Genomic DNA, 20,700 nt, shown 5'->3' with positions numbered 1-20,700 from the left:
GCAGGAAAGCTCATCGGATATCGGTTTTCCAATCTGGAATACTCATCTCCACCTCTCACATGAACGATTGGGTTTAGTGAAGAACTTGTTATGTTATTGTTGATGATATTGGTGGTTGAACGATTTTCGCTAATGATTCTTGAAGAACAACTGATGAACTGATGGAGAACGAGATGATTTTGGTTTGTTGATTATCATGATTTTTTTTAAGATGAACAGGTCAAGAACAGATGAAGATGAGGACGATTTTTGGTAATTTGGGTGTTTTGAATTGAAAAATTAGTTGGATTTAATGGGTTGATGTTTGTTGAATCCGATGATAGTGATGAACATGATTTAGGTTCCAATTGGTTCAATGAAAATTTATTTGGGTAATATGATGTTCTGTTCAATTAATGATTCCTGGTCAAAGTTTTGCTAAATGATTTAGGTACTTTTACTCGTTTGTAACTAAATAACTAATGGAGATTTGTTCAATGGAAATTGTTTCTGGATTTGATTTAGGTCAGAAATAGAGAGAGACTGGTTTGGGTTTTTGCAAATTTGGTTTTTATGGATTCGATTTTCAAGTAGACTTTATTTTAGATTTTGGTTTTCTTTTGATCTTTTAACATGCATGGGAGGAAAAGGTTGAAGGTTTAAAACACAGGGATAGATACCATAAATGGTGGTCGAAGATATTTATCGGAGTTGGTAGTCGGAGATTTGTGTTGGTTGGGTATTGGGGAAGGAAGATTGATGAGACAGACAAAAGGATTTGGGTGGGACCCATACATGTTAAACAATTTTTTTTAATTAATTAAAAATAAATAAAATAATGAAAATAATAAATAAGGATATATTGGTCATTTTAAGTCCATCATTACCAATGATGCAATAAAATTAAACCATACAACTGTCCGAATTAAAAAAAAAAATTAGAAACCAAATATGCAAATTAACCCAAATAGGCACCATTCGTGTAATTTACTCTTTTGATTCTCGTGACCTACTTTGAGTTGTGCTCTATGCTTAAAATGTTGCTCAACAGTATTATGAAGGTGCCGCATACTGATCACTCACTGTCTATATATACACCCAACCGCGCAAGCAATCTTCTTCACGACATATTCAACTCCCAACCACTTCCAAAATCCTTCCATCTCTCCACTGTCACCGGCGTCGGAAGCCTAACGCTCGAAATTTCGCCGGAGATCCATTCAAGTTAGTACAGAAAAAGGAGAATATCTAAACGAAATGGTGTGCTTCTGCTTTTTAGTGGACCAAACTCGACAAGTGAGGCGCTGCAAGCCTGCGGCGGGGCTTTGTTCACGGTGCGGCGGCGGAGCTAGTGTCGCAGATATGAAGACCGCCACCAGGTTCTGCTATGTTCCGTTCTACTGGAAATCGTGGAAAGCTATTATGTGTACTTTCTGTGGCGCCATTCTTAAAACTTACTAGTGATTTGATTTGATTGATTAGGGCTATAATATACTGAAGAAATCAATTATTTATTGAGATCGATTTAAACTTCCTCTAATCCAATCTCTTGAAGTTTATGAAACATATTTGTTGATTTTATTATTTTCATCACTGTTTAGAATCGTAATCAGCTTCGATAAATTCTAAATAAATTTGAACTTTGAAGGAGATATGGTTTTTGTTGTTTATAAATCCTTGGTTAACTAATAAAGAGGAGTAGATAAACGACGACTTTAGAGTTGCAGTTTTCCAGTGACAGCTTCAATGGGAGGACTTGAGGTGGATATCAATGGCTTCAGGTTTATGTTTAGAGAAGAAGGAATAGGTGGGTGTAGGGGTATGTGGATCCCAAGTATTTTAGTTATATCTAAAATAATTTTAAGAAATAATTTTAAATGTGAAAAAATCTATTAAGGATACTAATAGTTATTTTATGTCACGAAAATTGCAATATGAACTTTTAGAACATCTTTTAATAAAGACTTTTTTTTTTTGTTAAAATCAGATTATTAATCTCATATACACTTGTTGCTGATAAAAGGAAGACCGGTAAAGACATAATAATTTACAACAATAAAAATGAAAAAATCATAATAATTTAGTTTAAAAGATAAAATAAAAGTCGTCATTAATACATTCCATTGTATAATAAGTTCTGTTTGACTTTGGCTGAATAATCCCACTCAATTGATTTTTTTTTTCTTTTGGGTTTTTAAAACAAAAAAGTAGTTAGGTTTATTTCAACCAAAACCATTAAATGCACAACCATGGTAATAAAGGAAGACACCATGAAAATGGTATATACAAGTTGGACACTTGATGATGTCTTTCTTCATCACCATCATTGTGGCAAAAATAAATTCAATTACCTAAACATATTTAATTCATACCAAGTGGGAATTCAACCGGTTTTTAAATATATTTTTTTTTATATTTATATAACGACCACAATGGTCCAAGTTTTTATAGACTCATGTATCGTCTCTTTCATATGAAGCAAAATTAAAACGACAAAAAGCATATCTAAGATGGATATAATAGTTTCTAGTTTGGGTTCATGTTTTTAGAAAATTCATTAAAATAGAAAAAAGGGTTTAAGTCATTTTTGGTCACTTAACTTTTGGTTTTGTGCTTATTTGGTCACTTAATTATTTTTAAGTTTTAAAAGTTCATCAAACTTTTGACTTTGTGCTTATTTAGTCACTGAACTTTTGGTTTGGTCACTTAACTTTTAGATTTGTGCTCATTTAGTCACTTAACTTTTAAAATTGTGCTCATTTAATCACTAAACTTTTACATTTTTTCAAAAGTTTAGTGACTAAATGAGCACAATTTTAAAAGTTAGGTGACTAAATGTGACCAAACCAAAAGTTAAGTGACTAAATGAGCACAAAACCAAAAGTTAGATGACCTTTTAAAACTTAAAAAGAGTTAAGTGACCAAATAAGCACAAAACCAAAAGTTAAATGACCAAAGATGACCTAAACCCTCGAAAAAATGCTAAAGTGAAAACAAAAACAAGTTGTAAGATGGAAATATTAATTCTTTGGGTTATGTAAGTAACCATTTTTTTGTTTTTGAGCTAATATACTTCTAAATTACCACCTATGTTTCCAGCGATACTTGAACTCCTGACATTTCAATTGTGAGAGTCACTCGTTTCCGTTAAGTCAAAAGCCCTTTGGTAATTGGGATTCAAGTCGGTTTTCAACTTAAGTCTGATAAAGAGATGATGCAACGAGTACTACATGGTGAGGGTGGCGAAGATTAGCTAGATGAATATTATATATCTAAACATAAGAGGGATTGGTGAATCCCATAAAGTAGAATGGGTGAATAGGTTGAAGCAAAATTTTAACCTAATGTTTTGTGGAATTCAAGAAATGCAAATCTCTAATGCCTTGGAAATTGATGTTGTGGGATGTTGGGAACATCAAGATTTTGATTATGATGTGGTTGAAGCTTCCGGTCAATCAAGCGGATTACTTTGTATACGGGAGAAAAGTTATTTCACCAAAATTCTCTCCATAAAAAATTGATTCTTTATAGCTATTGTTGGCAACTAGAGAGGAATTACAAGGGAAACCATTTTTTAAATGATACACTCCACAGGCGTTGAATGAAAAAAAGAGATTATGGGAAGATCTTGCTAATTTTAAATCATCTAGGGCATGATACATGGATCTTTTTGGGAGATTTAAATTCGGTAAGGAGACCTACGGAGCGACTTAATTTCGTTTTCTAGTAATGCCACATCTACTGCTTTTAGCTGATTTATTAGAGAAAATGGTCTTGCAGAATATAACATGAGAGGTATGTGATATACCTATTTGCACCAAGATGGTAAAATAAATGAGTAAAGTAGATAGAATCATTATATGTCCAAGCTTCCCAAGGGGTTTCCATTCTGCTTATGTTGTTTCTCTTCTTCATGAATACTTTGACCATTTACCGATCATTCTTAGAAGTTTGATTTTGGATTTTGGTCCTCTGCCATTTCGGTTTTTCAATTCATGGTTGCTTCAAGATGACATTGAAGTTCTCATTAAAAAATTTGTATCATCCTATGTATCTAAAGGAGGGGGAAAGGCCGATCTTAATTTTATGGAAAAGCTGATAGATTTAAAGAATGACTTAAAAGCTTGGAGGTTAAAAGAAACCCACATACAAAAAGAGGAGCTTCTGATGCTAAAAAATAAAGTTGATGATCTTGACAAGCTAGCTGACCATAAACCATTATCAGATCATGAAAATAATGAGAGAACTGGTCATCAAAAAATCCTTGACATGGAAACTATAATTAAACTAGACCTAAAGCAAAAAAATTGGATAAAATGGTTGGTTGATGACGATAAAAATACCATATTCTTTCACGGGGTTATTAATAATAAAAATAGGAAGATCAAGATAAATGAGCTTCTAATAAATGCAGAATGGGTCACTGAAGTTAACCGTCTAAAGCTTCAAACATGGAGCTTCTTTAATTTGAAATTCATTGAATGCTTCCCAGATCGACTAAAACTTATCAACCATAATTTCAAGAAAATTTCACTTGAAGACTGTATTTTTTTGGAGCAGGACTTCGAGTTGATTGAGGTGAAGAGTTCAATCTGAGAATGTGACAGTGAAAAGGCACCTGGGTCGGATGCGTATACGTTTAAATTCTGTAAGAAGTATTGGACTCTGTTTCAAGACGATACAATGAGTTTTATGAAACAGTTTCATAGATACATGTCCCTATCTCATGGTTGCAATTCCTCTTTTATCACACTAGCCCCAAAAATAAAAGATCCTCTTCTCTCTCTCTCTCTCTCTCAATGATTTTCGCCCAATTAGTCAAATTGACTGTAACCCATGCGAATATAAAGCTCCTCTAACACGTCTGATGACCAAACAACCTATGCAACTGACACTACCATCTTCCTGCCACCGCTCCCCTCCTAGCAACAGCAATGTTTGAACCTAAAAGTTCTTCCATAAACAACTCCGCTCCTACTGAGCAAATACTATAACCACTTAACCCTAATGATTACTAGATAACTAACTCGCTAAATCTTGGCCATATACCTTCCACACAATTCCCTTGAACCTATCTCGACCAAACCCAGAATATCAACTGAACATATTGGAACCCGCTACACAAGATACAACCCCTCAATAACCCATTAATAATTCAAGGCATGCAACAAATATAAATCAATTCTCGAAAATATACCCCAACGATAACAGAGCAATAAACCGAAGATAACGCTTACCCAAATAAATATCAATTCCAAAGCAACATGAATACTAATAACAACCGAAAACAATACAAAAGATAACATGCCCGTAAAATCACCCCGACGGAGCATGGACCTTCCCTGTTTGGCACTGTAATGACCGACTCCTCTCTGCTGGGGCTCCTACCTTACCCTCACAACTATCAGAGATCTGTAAAATAGTTGGAGCAGGCGCACTCACTACTCCTTTCCCTTCTCCTCGGACAGGTCGCCCTCCTGTAGCCCACTTGGTCCTGCTGACATGATCAATCGGACAGGTCGCCCTCCATCATTGTAAAACCTGATTTCAATATATCAACCAAAATCACTATAATTGGTGAGGAATCCCAATCAAGTGAATGCCACAAATCGTAAATATGAAATAAGAACACGGTGATGAATCTTCAATGCACACTACATTGATAATAGTCTAGTACATAAGATCCAAAATTACTCTCTTGGTTCTCTCTTTCTCTCTCAGTTCTCGAAAAAAACCACACCCTAGAATAGGTTGATAAAAAAACATTTAATACCTAATACCTAGTTACAAAGGCCCAGCCCAATAACCCAACCGAAATCACATGGTGATTTTGGTCCAAACACTACCAAGATATTAAAGATTTCGGTCCATGTAACATCCCGTAATTTTTCTATCTTGTAAAGTCAACCCTAGTCAACCAAAGTCAAATGTAGGTCAAATAAGGTCCTTTTTATTGTTTGGGTTTTTATTTAGGTTATAATAATAACCTTTGCTTGTTAAAAATCCTTACAATAATTGTAATTGAATTTAGAAGGAAAAGGCTAAACAACCATAAACTTCCGCATCTTCCTTTTTTTCCATTTTGCTTCGGACCGCATACGAGGGCCGCAAACCCTCGGGCCGTGAACGAGGCCGTAATCAGACTTCGGCCGCAAACTCATCGGATCTTATCACCTCGGAAACCAAACCTTATCGCATTTGGGCACATTCTCGGTCGCAAAGCGCCTTCGGACCATAAACACTAGCCGACCTCGGACCGCAAACGAGGGTCACAGTCGTGAACCCCTCAAACCGTGAACGCTCGCATATATATATATATATATATATATATATATATATATATATATATATATATATATATATATATATATATATTCATTTCAGCCGATTTTTCCTCACTTTTTACACATTCAAACACAATTCGAAGTTATTTTGTCTCAAGTATCATCAGCCAAGAACACGAAGAACAACCTCTCTCCTCAAGAACATGCTATAATCATCCATTCTCATCATATTCAAGCAATAATCACTAGTTCTTCACAAGATCTAATAGGTATCATTTCTTGATCTTGTTAACACTTCAAGAATATCTTTCAATCTTCTTAGATTAGATTGAAACCCGTTAATTTCATCTATTTTCACGAACAACACAAAGAACACGAAGAACAAGCACCTGAAAACCTTTGAATCTTCTTAGAATTTGTTTAAGATCATCAGGTGTTCATCTTTCCTCAAGAAATTATGGCCGTGAACACCTTCATGATCGTGAACCCTTCAAGCTAGGGTCGTGAACACCCCTCTCCTAGCCGTAAACACATATCGGCTTCTTTTTTGGCTTCTAACACTCCAATTTGTAAGTTATACTTACAAATTACCCCGATTTTCAATCATTCCTATGATTATATTTGCTAATTTGTTGCATATATACTATACAAATTGCTATATAGGGCTTGTTTTTCTATGGGATTTCACTCGTGTGTCTAGACATCCTATATCAATTCATCATTTGAAGCACCCTCCAAAAGGTGAGTTCATACTCCCATACTTTCATAGTTTTTACTGTTTTAAGGGGGGGGGGGGGGATATATAACGCCCAGGTTTCAGGGCTAAGCATATTTGTCAATGTAATAGTCTAGGTCAACTCTTGTAACTCTTTTTGAAGTAATAAAGATGAAATATTTGAGTATTATGTGAATTATATGTGTTTATTATTTAATTATAAATGTATAATTAATAAAGAATAAAAAATGAGCGTCAAAAATTAAAGTGTGAGATAATCCCGATATCTCTACATAAAGTTGTAGAATATGTCTCAAGGTTTCCGTGCATATAAGGAACGCTGAAATCCGAGTTATAACGAAGAAGTTATGACCCGTCGAAGTTTCACGACAGAACCGGCACAATACCGGGAAGCGTGAATAGTGAATTTACGATAGAGCGAGATTTAGCCTTAGTGATCTAAACGAAAGTCGTAGAATATGTTAAACTAAGAACATCGATAAAAAGAACGCCCAAATCTGAATTCGTATGAAGAAGTTATGAGATTTTAAACAGACCAATCATGTCCCGGCTTGTTAAAAATATAACTTTAAAAATAAAGTCAAAATTAGCCGACGGAGTCTAAACGAAAGTTGTAGAGTACATCTTCACCTACGCGTGGATATAAAGAACGTCAAAAACGGAGTTCGTATGAACGAGTTACAAATTATAATAGCATATTTACGTATTAAAATAAAGTATAAATCATGTATACGTACACATATATATATACATATGTATATATCATTAGAAAGGTATCGACGATGCGGTCATTATAAGACTAATGTTGAGTTCTTTCGACATTATTTTAGTACAAATATCATTAAATCCATTTATAATAGTATTATAGAGGGGTGTTTAGTTGTTTATATAACTAAAAGGTCATTAAGTAATTATGGATGGTAGTTTTTGAAAATTCAATTAGTATAAATAAGAGCCTTGGGCTCTCATATTTCTTGCACCATTCTCTTGATTCAAGAGTCTTTCTCTCCTTATCCCCTGAGCATTTCGGTCCCTCGTGATTCGACTTCTCTTTCTGTAGCTTAGTATAGTAAGGTGAGCGTTGAAGCGCTGCACGACTCTTTCTTAGAAAGATTCAGCGACGAAGTTCTGCCCCTGCAGAGCCCGACTCCTAGCTAAAACCCCCTTGTAAGTAAGTTATGCTTACCTTATTTTAATATAGCTTATATTTAAAATTAGTATTGTTATTATGAACTTATAATAAATATTTGAGCTATTATTATAACTTATATAAGTGTCGTTATAATATTTTTTTTTTAACTACTCGAGGTACGGGGAATCTGGTTTAAAGGGGCCGCATAGGGTTGTTGGATTTCAGAAGTGCTATATGCCAAAATGGTCCTGCCCTCCGGTGTTTTATGTCTGGCCCCTGTCTGTACATAGTGGTTGGAAAATATTGTTTAACGCTTATATAATAATAATAATACTAAGACTAATAGTTGGTCACGGTAAATATTAGACTAAAATTTAGCGATAATAATGCTAGGTTTCGTCGAAGGAAAATAGAATCGTTAGAAGCAAGCGCTGCCCGATTTTGGAATCATCACCTTAACAAGTGAGTGCATAGTTACTTTCAACTTACACATAGATATGAAGTATTTTATATAAATTACGTGCTATGTGTGCATATTATCTGAATACTTGCTATCTATGCTAGATGAACGTTGTTATACATGTTTTCAATGATTTAAACTGTATATGTATTTTATATCTACGAAAATGTTGGGGTAAAACATGGGTAGATGCAATAGGTGATGTGTGATAAAATGATGAGAGGCCTCGATGTTAATGTTGTTGATTCTGTCATCTAGCGGAGTATGGATGACGACCACGGACTCTTCTAGACAGTCCAGTGGAACACTAGCAGGCTTGCAACCTGTAGGTGTTTGTGAACAATATGTTCACCGGTGTACTCCATCCCCCACATGGTTGCCTTTAGGACATTTATTGCTGAGGAATCCCCTTAGCAGTAGTGTCTGTCCCGATGATGATCCTTAGGCTAGGTCCCTTATGATAGGTGTTTAGGGACGTAAAGTGAGGATAACGGGAACGGGTAATCGGGTTATTGTTGATCGATGAAATTAATAAACTTATTTATTGTGGGTTGAAAACCCTATGTGCTCACCAGGCTCCCAAGCCTGACCCACTCAGTTTTATGTATTACAGGTAGTGGCGCATGAGCATAGGTGTGATGTTTTGGACGAGGGATTACGGATATAGGCCTGTAGATATGAAATAATGTAGTAAGGCTTATATTGTACTGTTTATGCTTTTGATCTGTACGAACATGACATCCCGAGTCTTTTAATGAAATACATTTCTATGGAAATGCTTTTGATAAATCTTTATCATATTTTTGTTTTGGGACAAATTCCGCAACACTTTCATTTAAAATGTAACTCTGATTTTTAAACAAAGCATAAAGAAACCGGTCTTTTCTGGCCGTGATTTTGGGGATGTCACAGGATACAAGTCTAACACAAGGATTTTGTGTTACAAGCAAATGGTTTCAAAATATCTTATCAAAAATGGATTTCATTTTTATAAAATCAAAATGTTTCAAATTGTGTTAAAATGACATCAAGTCAAGAAAAGTATTTCAAATGGTTAAACTCTTTAAATGATTTATAAAATTATTTTTTCCCCAAAAAGCATATATATATATATATATATATATATATATATATATATATATATATATATATATATATATATATATATATATATATATATATATATATATATATATATATATATATATAGTCTTAGTATAAACAACTTTTAACGCCTTCAAAGCATTGTTTCAGGCCATCTACTCTCAGTATGGTTATAATAACTCATTAAAAAGAGATTAACAATACGGTTAGTGTATAATTAATTCAACATGCGTACGTTTTCAAAGTACTAGTTCACCAAAATATAGTTTACAGTATTGCGTCTCATTATTCAATAATAGCTGGTGAAGCCAGGCACACTTAATTTTACAGTTTATACAAAAAGGATACAAAAACAGAACACTGGTTTGCAAATAGAACGGTTTTATGTGATTAAAACTACTTTTCTTATACAACATAAAATATATGATTTTTTGGAACAGATTACATATTCAAGAAATAGAAAACATACTTTCAAACATAAATACTCATGCACTCACTCAACATTATGTTAATACTCTCTTTTCAAATTACTTGTATTCTCAGGGAATCTGTAGATAGGTACTCCCCGAGCTTTTGAGAAGATGGAGCCATTTTTGAGTCATGTCTTCTTCTTTTGTATAAACTATTTTGGTGTCGATATACATTGATTAAATACATGTAAAAACTTATACATATTAATGCAACGGTTGTTTGTACTTTGATTACTATGATGCATGTGTTGTGATACTAATAATGAAGTCATCCACCCCGAACATTTCCGCCGTCTGGTTTGGGGATGTGGCAGATTGGTATCAGAGCATTGTTTATAGTGAACTTAGTATATCAATCCATAAAAGATATTCAAACTATAAATACATTGGGGCTGAGAGCTCTAACGACAAGTATACTTTTAAAATTTAAGTATTTTTACAAGAATTATACTAACACTCATACCTACAAGTATAGTGTCACAGTCATAACAACTTAAAAGTATTTTGATATTGGACACTACAGTCAAACTTGGGTAGTTATGTAAACATATTTGGGATTAATATAGCCTGAACAACTATATTTGTTTGAGATATGACCAACATGTGTTTGAGAGTGATGGTAGTGTTGCGGCATGTCTAAAACTTACCCACTACACATATACAAAAGAACTCTAGAACAGAACATAAAGTTAAAATACTATAGGAGTATTTTAGGCACTATATACTAATAATAAACATGTGAAAACAAAAGAACCATCGTGGGTAGAGATATAAATATTAAGGGTATATTACAGTTATATATAATTAAAGTTATATAGACTTAGAATATATGATCTAGCTTCATTTCCTGTTCCTTGTTTGGTTGTGGATTTAGAGAAGGATCATTTAGTCGAAGGTCGATTATACCCAAGTTGTATATAATTAGTATACACTTTGTAGTTATAGTAGTACCTAGAACAAGTCTTACAGAATTCATTATCTGTTAGCTGTAAGTTTCTCTTGTAGAAACTTGTATTTACAACCTATCGTTACTGATTATATCCTATATCTCTTATCCCTATTCTCGCTTAGATATCAATGGCTGGATTCCATCTACCCGGAGACCTGTACTTTCCCAATTAAGGAAATGGAGGATGGCTCGACGATGAGCCAGAAGAGAATCCTGAAATTTCCTTAGATGACGATTTTGCAGAACTTTTCCTGGAGATACTAATTCTGAATCAAAAGCCTATAATCCACCACAAGTTTCCCAGAATCCCAATCCACAACAAAACTTCCAAGGCCCGATGCCTCTGTGGGCGATAAACTTAGAAAGGTGGAGTAACAAAAAGGGCCAGAACCATCCTTACCAAGGAGACCGAAGCTTCTTCAATTTGGACACAGGAGGCTCAGCAGACAGATCCCTCCCAGTGTTAGTTCGTCGTGTGGCGCGTAACAATGAACAACGAAGGGCTACTATCGACCGAGTCATGCAGGTTGATGCTACTACAGGAGTCAACACCGTTCGAATTCGTAACTTAGAAGACAATCCTAATGCGACAAGGAATCGTACTAATTTCTTGATGAGAGAACTAGCGGCATCCCAAGCCGAAGTTAGAGAACTGCGAGAATGACAAATAGCACAAGACAGGTGTATGTATGAAATAGAAAGTCAGCTACATAATCCACGGCCGGACCTACTAGGAAGTAGATTATACTCTACTCGTTTACTACTTACTCTTTTGGTTATAGTTAAGTCTACGGATATGTTATAGCGTTATTTTTCATATATTTCAGTACGACCGCGAAAATTTCATTTTCGGTAAGTCGGTTTGGTGTCGATAATTTTCCTAGTATTGGGGTATAATGTAGACCTACATTAAGGTCATGTTTTCCAGACTCTATGTACTCATTATACCAATGTAATCAACATGCATTTCCATACTCTTTGAAAAATAAACACTCAATTCCCTATTATCCTGTTGCAAGTTATACTTGCAGTAGACTTCTATTCCCAATTCGTTACAAGATTCATATTAAACTATATGTTTTGGTTCAGAGATATCATATTCATGTTCATTCTTGATATCTGACTATATTTTCATATTATAATTATTAAGGTGAAAGATGCCTCCTCGGAGAAACCCAATGCGTATCAATGTTAATGAAGCGCCAACACCACCTCCGCCACCACCTCCTCAATTTGATGATGTCGTATTTCAGGCAGCGATCACAACAACCGTTGCAGCTGCTATGTCGCATACAACCACCACTGTCGCTAGTGGCAGTGGCGGACCTTAGTGGTGCCCCAGGGGTCCCGGGCCACTGCTCCGACGCTGGCACGTAGTGTAAAAAAATTTAATGTCTTTTTAATGTTTTTTCTATTGGGTGCACTAGCTTAAAACACGAGTGACACTACTAATATAGATTTATTTGGAATTTTTTTTTTGTGCCACCCCTACGAAAATGTTCTGTGTCCGCCACTGGCTAGTGGATCGTGGAGTGGCGCACACCCTTCCAATCAGGGAGATAGTCACAGGCACATCGGGAGTGCATCTACAAGGACTTTTCAAATGCCAAACAGGACCTTTAACGGTACTGGAGGAGTGATGGCACTAAGACAATAGATCGAGAAAACAGAAGAAGTTTTCAAGATCTGCTCCTGTCTGGAAAGTAGCAAGGTTTAGTTCGCTGCTTGTACCATTGCTGATAAAGCTCTAACATGGTGGAACGACCATGTTAAGTCACCAACTCTGGTTGTGGCTAATTCTATAAGTTGGGAAATGACCATGCTGATGTGGGAATACTGCCCGCGGGGTGAAATTTAGAAGCTCGAGCAAGAGTCGTGGAGTCTTAGTATGGTTTGTTCAGACATAACAAACTACACAAATCGATTATGTGACTTAGCAATCCTATTTCCAGAAATGGTTGCTCTGGAGATCAAAAAGATTTAAAGATACATTTGGGGGCTGTCGCCCCAGATTCAGGGAAGTGTCATTGCTTCTAGGCCTGTTACCTTTGACTGTGCCAAAGAGCTGGCACAGTCCCTTATCAACCATGGAGCCCGTCAAAACTTAGTGGTTACTGCTCCAGAGCAACCCAAGGGCAACAACAACAACAGCAAGAAGAAAGGATGGAATAAGAGAAAATGGAAATCTTCTCAGGAACCCTCAAAGAAGCAACAATTAGTGGCGGTTCATGCTGCCACTGTACCTGCTGCTATTCCTGCTAACCTGCACCAACTAAGCCTTATGCTGGTAATCTCCCCAAATGTAACAAGTGCAATTACCACCACAACGGAAATTGCCGGGAAATGCAGTGTCGTAACTGCAATAGGAAAGGGCATATTGCCCGATTCTGTAAATCACCACGCCAACCAATTAACCAAGTACCTGCCGCTGGAGTAGGTCAAGCATGTTATGGATGCGGTGAGGTTGGGCATTTCAAAATTATCTGTAAGGTGGAAATGTCGGTGGAGTTGGGAGGATCCTAGCAATGGGTCACGAACAAGTTGTGGCAGACTCTACGGTGGTCACGGGTACGTTTCTTCTCAAAAATACTTATGCATGCATGCTATTTGATTGTGTTGCTGAGAGGAGCTTTGTGAGCCATAATTTCATACACCTGCTAAATCAAAACTCCCAACCACTAAATCAAACTTTCATAGTTGAAATGGCTAACGGGAAATCCGAATACGCCAACGATATATACATAGGATGTATCCGTACCTTGAATAAGTTTTCCTTCCCAATAGACCTTATGTCGGTCTCTATCAAAAGTTTCGACGTCATTATTGGTATGGATTGGTTGTGCTCTAACCACGCCGACATCCTATGTTATGAAAGAGCCATTCGATTGAACTTGCCAACAAACAAAAATCTTATCATCTATGGCAACAAACCCGAAATGAACCTTCAGATCATTTCTTGTATCAAGGCACAAAAATACCTTCGCAAGGAGTATTGTGCTTTCTTAGCTCATGTGGTAGACAAAAAGCAAGAAGTGAAAGACATCGCGAGCATTCCTGGGGTCTGCCATTTTCTCAAAATTTTTCCCGACAATCTTCCAGGAGTGCCTCCTAAACGTCAAGTCGAATTCAGAATCGACTTAATCCCTGGAGCTACCCCCGTAGCCAAATCCCCCTGTCGTCTTGCACCTTCCGAAATGCAGGAATTATCCAGCCAGTTGAACGAACTCCTTAGAAAGGGTTTCATAAGACCAAGCTTCTCACCCTGGGGAGCACCGGTTTTGTTCGAGAAGAAGAAGGATGGATCATTCTGTATGTGCATAGACTGCCGCTTGCTGAATAAACTTACCATCAAGAATCGTTATTCTCTGCCTCGAATTGACGATCTATTCGACCAACTTCAAGGTGCAAGCTACTTATCGAAAATAGACTGGAGATCTGGGTATCATCTATTACAGATTTTGGAGGAGGACATTCCTAAAACCGCGTTCAGAACTCGTAATGGTTATTACGAGTTCGTAGTGATGCCTTTCGGATTGATGAATGCACCTGATGTGTTCTTGGACTTAATGAACAGAGTGTGTCGTCCATTCCTGGACAAATTATTCATAGTTTTCGTTGACTACATCCTTATCTACTCAAGAAGTGAAGAGGAGTATGGCCAACATCTTCGTCAAGTATTGAAAACTTTTAGAACAGAGAAACTCTATGCGAAGTTCGCAAAATGTGAATTTTGGATCAGAAAGGTAGATTTCCTAGGTCACGTGGTTTGTCCGGAGGGAATACACGTGGACCCTTCTAAAATCAAGGCAATTAAGAATTGGTCAGCACCCAGAACACCTACAGAAATCCGCCAATTCTTAGGTGTTGTTGGCTACTATTGCAGATTCATCCAGAATTTCTCCTGAATCGCTAAGCCGCTTACCACCCTGAAACAAAAAGGGTGTAACTTTTAGTTGGGTAGAGAAGCAAGAAACAGCGTTCCAAACGATGAAACGAGCTTTGTGAAGTGCACCGATCTTGTCTCTTCCTAAAGGGACAGAGGATTTCATAGTTTACTGTGATGCTTCTAATCAAGGGCTTGGATGTGTTCTTATGCAAAGAGGAAAGCTTATATCCTACGCCTCGAGACAGCTTAAGACGCATGAGGTCAACTATACAACGCATGACCTTGAGCTAGGAGCAGTGGTATTTGCTCTGAAGATATGGAGACATTACATATATGGCACGAAATGCATAGTATTCACGGACCATAAAAGTCTCCAGCATATCTTCGACCAAAAGGATCTGAACATGAGACAACAACGTTGGGCGGAGCTACTGAACGATTACGAATGCGAGATTCGTTATCATCCTGGTAAACCCAATGTAGTAGCTGACGCCCTTAGCAGAAAGGAATACTCGGGACGCAAAGTAAAGTCGTTGACCATGACGATCCATTCACATCTGTCCACACAGATCAAAGAGGCTCAACTCAATGCCTTAAAACCCGAAAACGTGGCAGGTGAAACCCTGAGAGGAATGGATAAGAACTTCGAAGTCAGGGATAATGGAGTCTATTGTTTCATGAACCGGATCTGGACACCAAAGTTCGGTGGTTACAGAGACATGGTTACTAATGAGGCACACAAAACCTGATACTCAATTCATCCAGGTTCAAACAAGATGTATCTGGACCTCAAGAAACTGTACTGGTGGCCTAAAATGAAGGCCGGAATCGCTACCTTTGTGGGCAAGTGCCTTACATGTGCTAAAGTTAAGGTAGAGTACCATAAATCTTAAGGTTTATTGCAACAACCTGAAATCCCTAAATGGAAGTGGGAGCGGATTACGATGGATTCCATAACTAAGTTACCCAAGGCATCGAGTGATTATGATACTATTTGGGTAATCGTTGATAGATTGACCAAATCCGCACACTTCTTGCCCATAAAAGAAAACGACAAGACGGAGAAGCTAATAAGAACTTACATCAGGGAAATAGTGAGACTGTATGGTGTGCCAGTATCTATTATTTCTGACCGAGATAGTAGATTCACTTCTCGTTTCTGGCAGTCTTTACAAAACTCTCTGGGAACTAGGATGGACATGAGTACAACCTACCATCCACAAACTGACGGACAAATTGAGAGGACGATTCAAACTCTAGAAGATATGTTGCGAGCTTGCGTGATAGACTTTGGAAAGGCATGGGATATTCATTTACCCCTTGTCGAATTCTCTTACAAAAATAGTTATCACACTAGCATAAAGGTTTCTCCTTTCGAAGCCCTCTATGGCCACAAGTGCAGATCACCAGTATGTTGGGCTGAAGTGGGTGATACACAGCTAGCTAGAGGTCTAGTTCCTGACAGTACTCTCACTGGTCTGGAAATCATTCGTGAAACTACGTAGAAAATCGTACTAATTCGGGAGCAACTTAAAGCTTCCAGAGACAGGCAGAAAAGCTACCCTGAAAAAAGGAGAAAGCTTTTGGAATTCTAGGTTGGTAACCGCATCATACTGAAGGTCTCACCACGAAAGGGCATGATATGCTTTGGAAAACATGGTAAGCTGAATCCAAGGTACATAGGACCATTCGAGATTCTTGCTAGAATTGGTCCAATAGCTTACAAACTCCGACTACCCCAAGAATTAAGTAACATACATCCTACCTTCCTAACTTGAAAATGTGTTTATCCGACAAGACTCTTGTTATCCCACTCGATGAGATCGAGGTAAACGAGAATCTCAACTTTGTGGAAGAACACGTATAGATCTTAGACAGGGAAGTAAAGGAAACCAAACAAAGTCGTATCCCGATAGTGAAAGTTCGCTGCAATGCAAAACAGGGACCGGAATTCACTTGGGAGCGGGAGGATCAAATGCAACAGAAGTATCCGAAACTTTTTCCCTAATCTTTCTATATCTATTTAATCCAAACTTCGGGACTAAATTCTCTCTAACAGGGGGATAATGTAACATCCTGTTATTTTTCTATCTTATACAGTCAACCCTAGTCAACCAAAGTCAAATGTGGGTCAACTAAGGTCATTTTTATCGTTTGGGTTTTTATTTAGGTTATAATAATAACCTTTGCTTGTTAGAAATCCTTACAATAATTGTAATTGAATTTAGAAGGAAAAGGCTTAAAAACCGTAAACTTTCGAATCTTCCTTCTTTCCTTTTTGATTCAGACCGCATACGAGGGCCGCAAACCCTTGGGCTGTGAACGAGGCCATAATCAGGCCTCGGCCGCAAACTCATCAGGTCTTCTCGCCTCGAAAACCAATCCTTTTCGCATTGGGGCACGTTCTCGGTTGCAAACCGCGTTCGGACCGTAAACGCTAGCCGACCTCGGACCGCAAACGTGGTTCATGGACCGTGAACCCTCGCATATATATATATATATATATATATATATATATATATATATATATATATATATATATATATATATATATATATATATATATATATATATTCATTTCAGCCGATTTTTCCTCAATTTTTACTCATTCAAACACAATTCCAAGCTATTTTCTCTCAAGTATCATAAGCCAAGAACACGAAGAACAACCTCTCTCCTCAAGAACATGTTATAATCATCCATTCTCATCATATTCAAGCAATAATCACAAGTTCTTCACAAGATCTAATAGGTATCATTTATTGATCTTGTTAACACTTCAATAATATCTTTCAATCTTCTTAGATTAGATTGGAACCCGTTAATTTCATCTATTTTTCACGAAGAACACAAAGACCACGCGAAGAACACGAAGAACAAGCACCTGAAAACCTTTGAATCTTGTTAGAATCTGTTTAAGATCACAAGTGTTCATCTTTCCTTAAGAACTTATGGCCGTGAACACCTTCAGGGCCGTGAACCCTTCAAGCTAGGGCCATGAACACCCCTCTCCTGGCTGTGAACACATACCAACTTCCTTTTTAGCTTCTAACACTCCAATTTATAAGTTATACTAACAAATTACCCCGATTTTCAATCATTCCTATGATTATATTTTCTAATTGGTTGCATATATACTATACAAAATACTATATAGGGCTTATTTTACTACTGGATTTCACTCGTGTGTCTAGACATCCTATATAAATTCATTATTTGAAGCACCCTCCAAAAGGTGAGTTCATACCCCCGTATTTTCATAGTTTTTACTGTTTTAGGGGAGGGGGGGGGGAGATACAAGTCTAAAACAAGGATTTTGTGTTACAAGGAAATGGTTTCAAAATATCTTACCAAAAATGGATTTCATTTTTATCAAATCAAAAAGTTTCAAATTGTGTTAAAATGACATCAAGTCACGAAAAGTCTTTCAAAAGGTTAAATTCTTTAAATGATTTATAAAATTATGTTTTTCCACAAAATTCATATATATATATATATATATATATATATATATATATATATATATATATATATATATATATAGGCTTAGGTAGTTCTATTCAAATTAATTATTGTACATCTATCGTATGCTATGAGAATTACTAATAAAATAAGTTGTTTAGCAATGCGAATGCGTTCAACTTTACAAGATTATCGTCATATTCATGCATTCTCGTTAATTATTATTATTATTTGTTCTCACACATCGTTTTTCACTCATTTTCATTCTGACAGAATACAACCCAATAAAACATTCTGACAACATTCTGACAGAAATGAGAATAATAATAATAAGTGTATAATAACCTTATTGACGATTTAATAAGTGAGAATTGTGTGTTAATGACATGAGTTATGTAAGATTGAACGTATTTATATTATCAAAGAACATATTTTCTTTATCATTCTCATAGCATATGATAGATGTACAATAATTTGTTAGAATACTTGAACCTAGCTTTATCTCTCTCTCTCTCTCTCTCTCTCTATATATATATATATATATATATATATATATATATATATATATATATATATATATATATATATATATATATATATAAGATTTAAAAGGCTTCGGACTGATAACTCACTGTGAATTCGTTTCCTTTTTTGGATGTGTGCTTATAGTATCGGTTATTTGTCCGAATGTCATTTAAATTTTACTTATATATATATATATATATATATATATATATATATATATATATATAATTGTATATGTATATAAATATAAAAGGTTATTTCATTTAGTTTCAATACCCTTTCTAACATGTCGAGCAAGGGGTTGTATTCATGATAGTTAATACCAACTCAGAAAGTACATATAAATTATAATAGGTATAATTTATGATTCATAGAACCATAATTCACGAACCAAGTATACTAGAGTACATTGTTTTACAAGAACAAGGGTTGATACAAAACTAATCAAGAGTATACAGCTTTCAAATACATGTTAAGAATACTAATTCAGAAACCTTCTATCCATCATTATTTCAGAATGATTGGGTTTTCAGTTATATTATACACGTAACATAGATATGCTTTTTATGATTCATTTGATTCCGGTTGTTTAATTCATTTAAACAACATAGTTAAAGTCCTGACATTATAATCAGAATCTCCAGTCGGGGGATCGAAAAAAGTGTGTATAGATCTATATTGGGATTGACAATCCCACACTCAGACTGCTAGCTACAGCTAGACATACACACCTACGAGTGACAGTTGTTATCAACAGCTTTTAACCCCTTCAAAGCGTTTTTTCAGGCCATCTAGTCTCAATATGGTTATAATAACTTATTAAAAAGATATTAACAATAAGGTTAATGTATAATTAACTAAACATGAGTACATTTTCAAAGTAGCAGTTTACCAAAATACAGTTTACAATATTACATCTCAGTATTCAATAACAGTTGGTAAAGCCAGGCACACTCACTTTTACAGTTTATACAAAAAGGATACAAAAACGTAACATTGGTTTGGAAATAGAACTTTTTTATGTGATTAAAAGTACTTTTCTTATACATCAGAAAATATAGGATTTTCTGGAACAGTTTATATATTCAAGAAACAGAAAACGTACTTTCAAACATAAATACTCATGCACTCACTCAACATTATGTTGATACTCTCTTTTCAAATTACTTGTATTCTCAGGGAATCAGTAGACAGGTACTCCTCGAGCTTTTGAGAAGATGGAGTTATTTTTGAGTCATATCTTCTTCTTTTGTATAAACTATCTTGGTGTTGATATACATTTAGTGGACACATGTAAAAACTTATATATATTAAGGCAATGGTTGTTTGTACTTTGATTACTATGATGCATGTGTTGTGATACTACAAATGAAGTCATCCACCCCCTGACTTTTCCGTCGTATGGTTTGGGGGTGTGACAGTCCAAAGCCGAGAATTATAAAAGCCTTGAAAAGCAAAGTATAAACCACAAATTTATGTCCTAACAATCTCCCCCTTGGTTTAGAGCTTTCTTTTCTCTTCGGTCTTCCTTGATCTTGACTTTCAGATCTTTCCTCGATCTCTTCACGAGTTGTCTACAAGATGTACATATGAATCTTCTACATGAATAAATTCATCTTTAGTAGTTGGACTTCCTTAAAATTTGACTTTTAACGCACATTGGGTAAAGAGGCTTCTTGTGAATCAGCACTTTCAGCTTAGAGAAACTTCAGA

General features: G+C 35.9%; 2 protein-coding genes across 2 annotated transcripts; both read left to right on the top strand.

The window, feature by feature from the left end:
- Nucleotides 1–1,087: 1,087 nt before the first annotated feature.
- Nucleotides 1,088–1,631, top strand: LOC111906220 (uncharacterized). Its single transcript, XM_023901945.3, has one exon. It carries the CDS (start codon nucleotides 1,237–1,239, stop codon nucleotides 1,438–1,440), a length of 204 nt encoding a protein of 67 aa, XP_023757713.1. The 5' UTR covers nucleotides 1,088–1,236; the 3' UTR covers nucleotides 1,441–1,631.
- A 2,182-nt stretch (nucleotides 1,632–3,813) lies between these two features.
- Nucleotides 3,814–4,575, top strand: LOC111906219 (uncharacterized). Its single transcript, XM_023901944.2, has one exon. It carries the CDS (start codon nucleotides 3,814–3,816, stop codon nucleotides 4,573–4,575), a length of 762 nt encoding a protein of 253 aa, XP_023757712.1.
- The last annotated feature ends 16,125 nt before the right edge of the window (nucleotides 4,576–20,700 follow it).

The sequence above is a fragment of the Lactuca sativa genome, chromosome 8 (assembly GCF_002870075.4).
Source record: "Lactuca sativa cultivar Salinas chromosome 8, Lsat_Salinas_v11, whole genome shotgun sequence".
In the NCBI taxonomy this organism is placed as follows: Eukaryota; Viridiplantae; Streptophyta; class Magnoliopsida; order Asterales; family Asteraceae; genus Lactuca; species Lactuca sativa.
Note: the sequence above shows the minus strand (reverse complement) of the source record. Positions and strands in the feature narration are given on the sequence as shown.

Bases quoted from the DNA above. Each gene is read 5' to 3' on its own strand.
- LOC111906220 (XM_023901945.3), top strand. From the start codon at position 1,237: ATGGTGTGCTTCTGCTTTTTAGTGGACCAAACTCGACAAGTGAGGCGC.
- LOC111906219 (XM_023901944.2), top strand. From the start codon at position 3,814: ATGAGTAAAGTAGATAGAATCATTATATGTCCAAGCTTCCCAAGGGGT.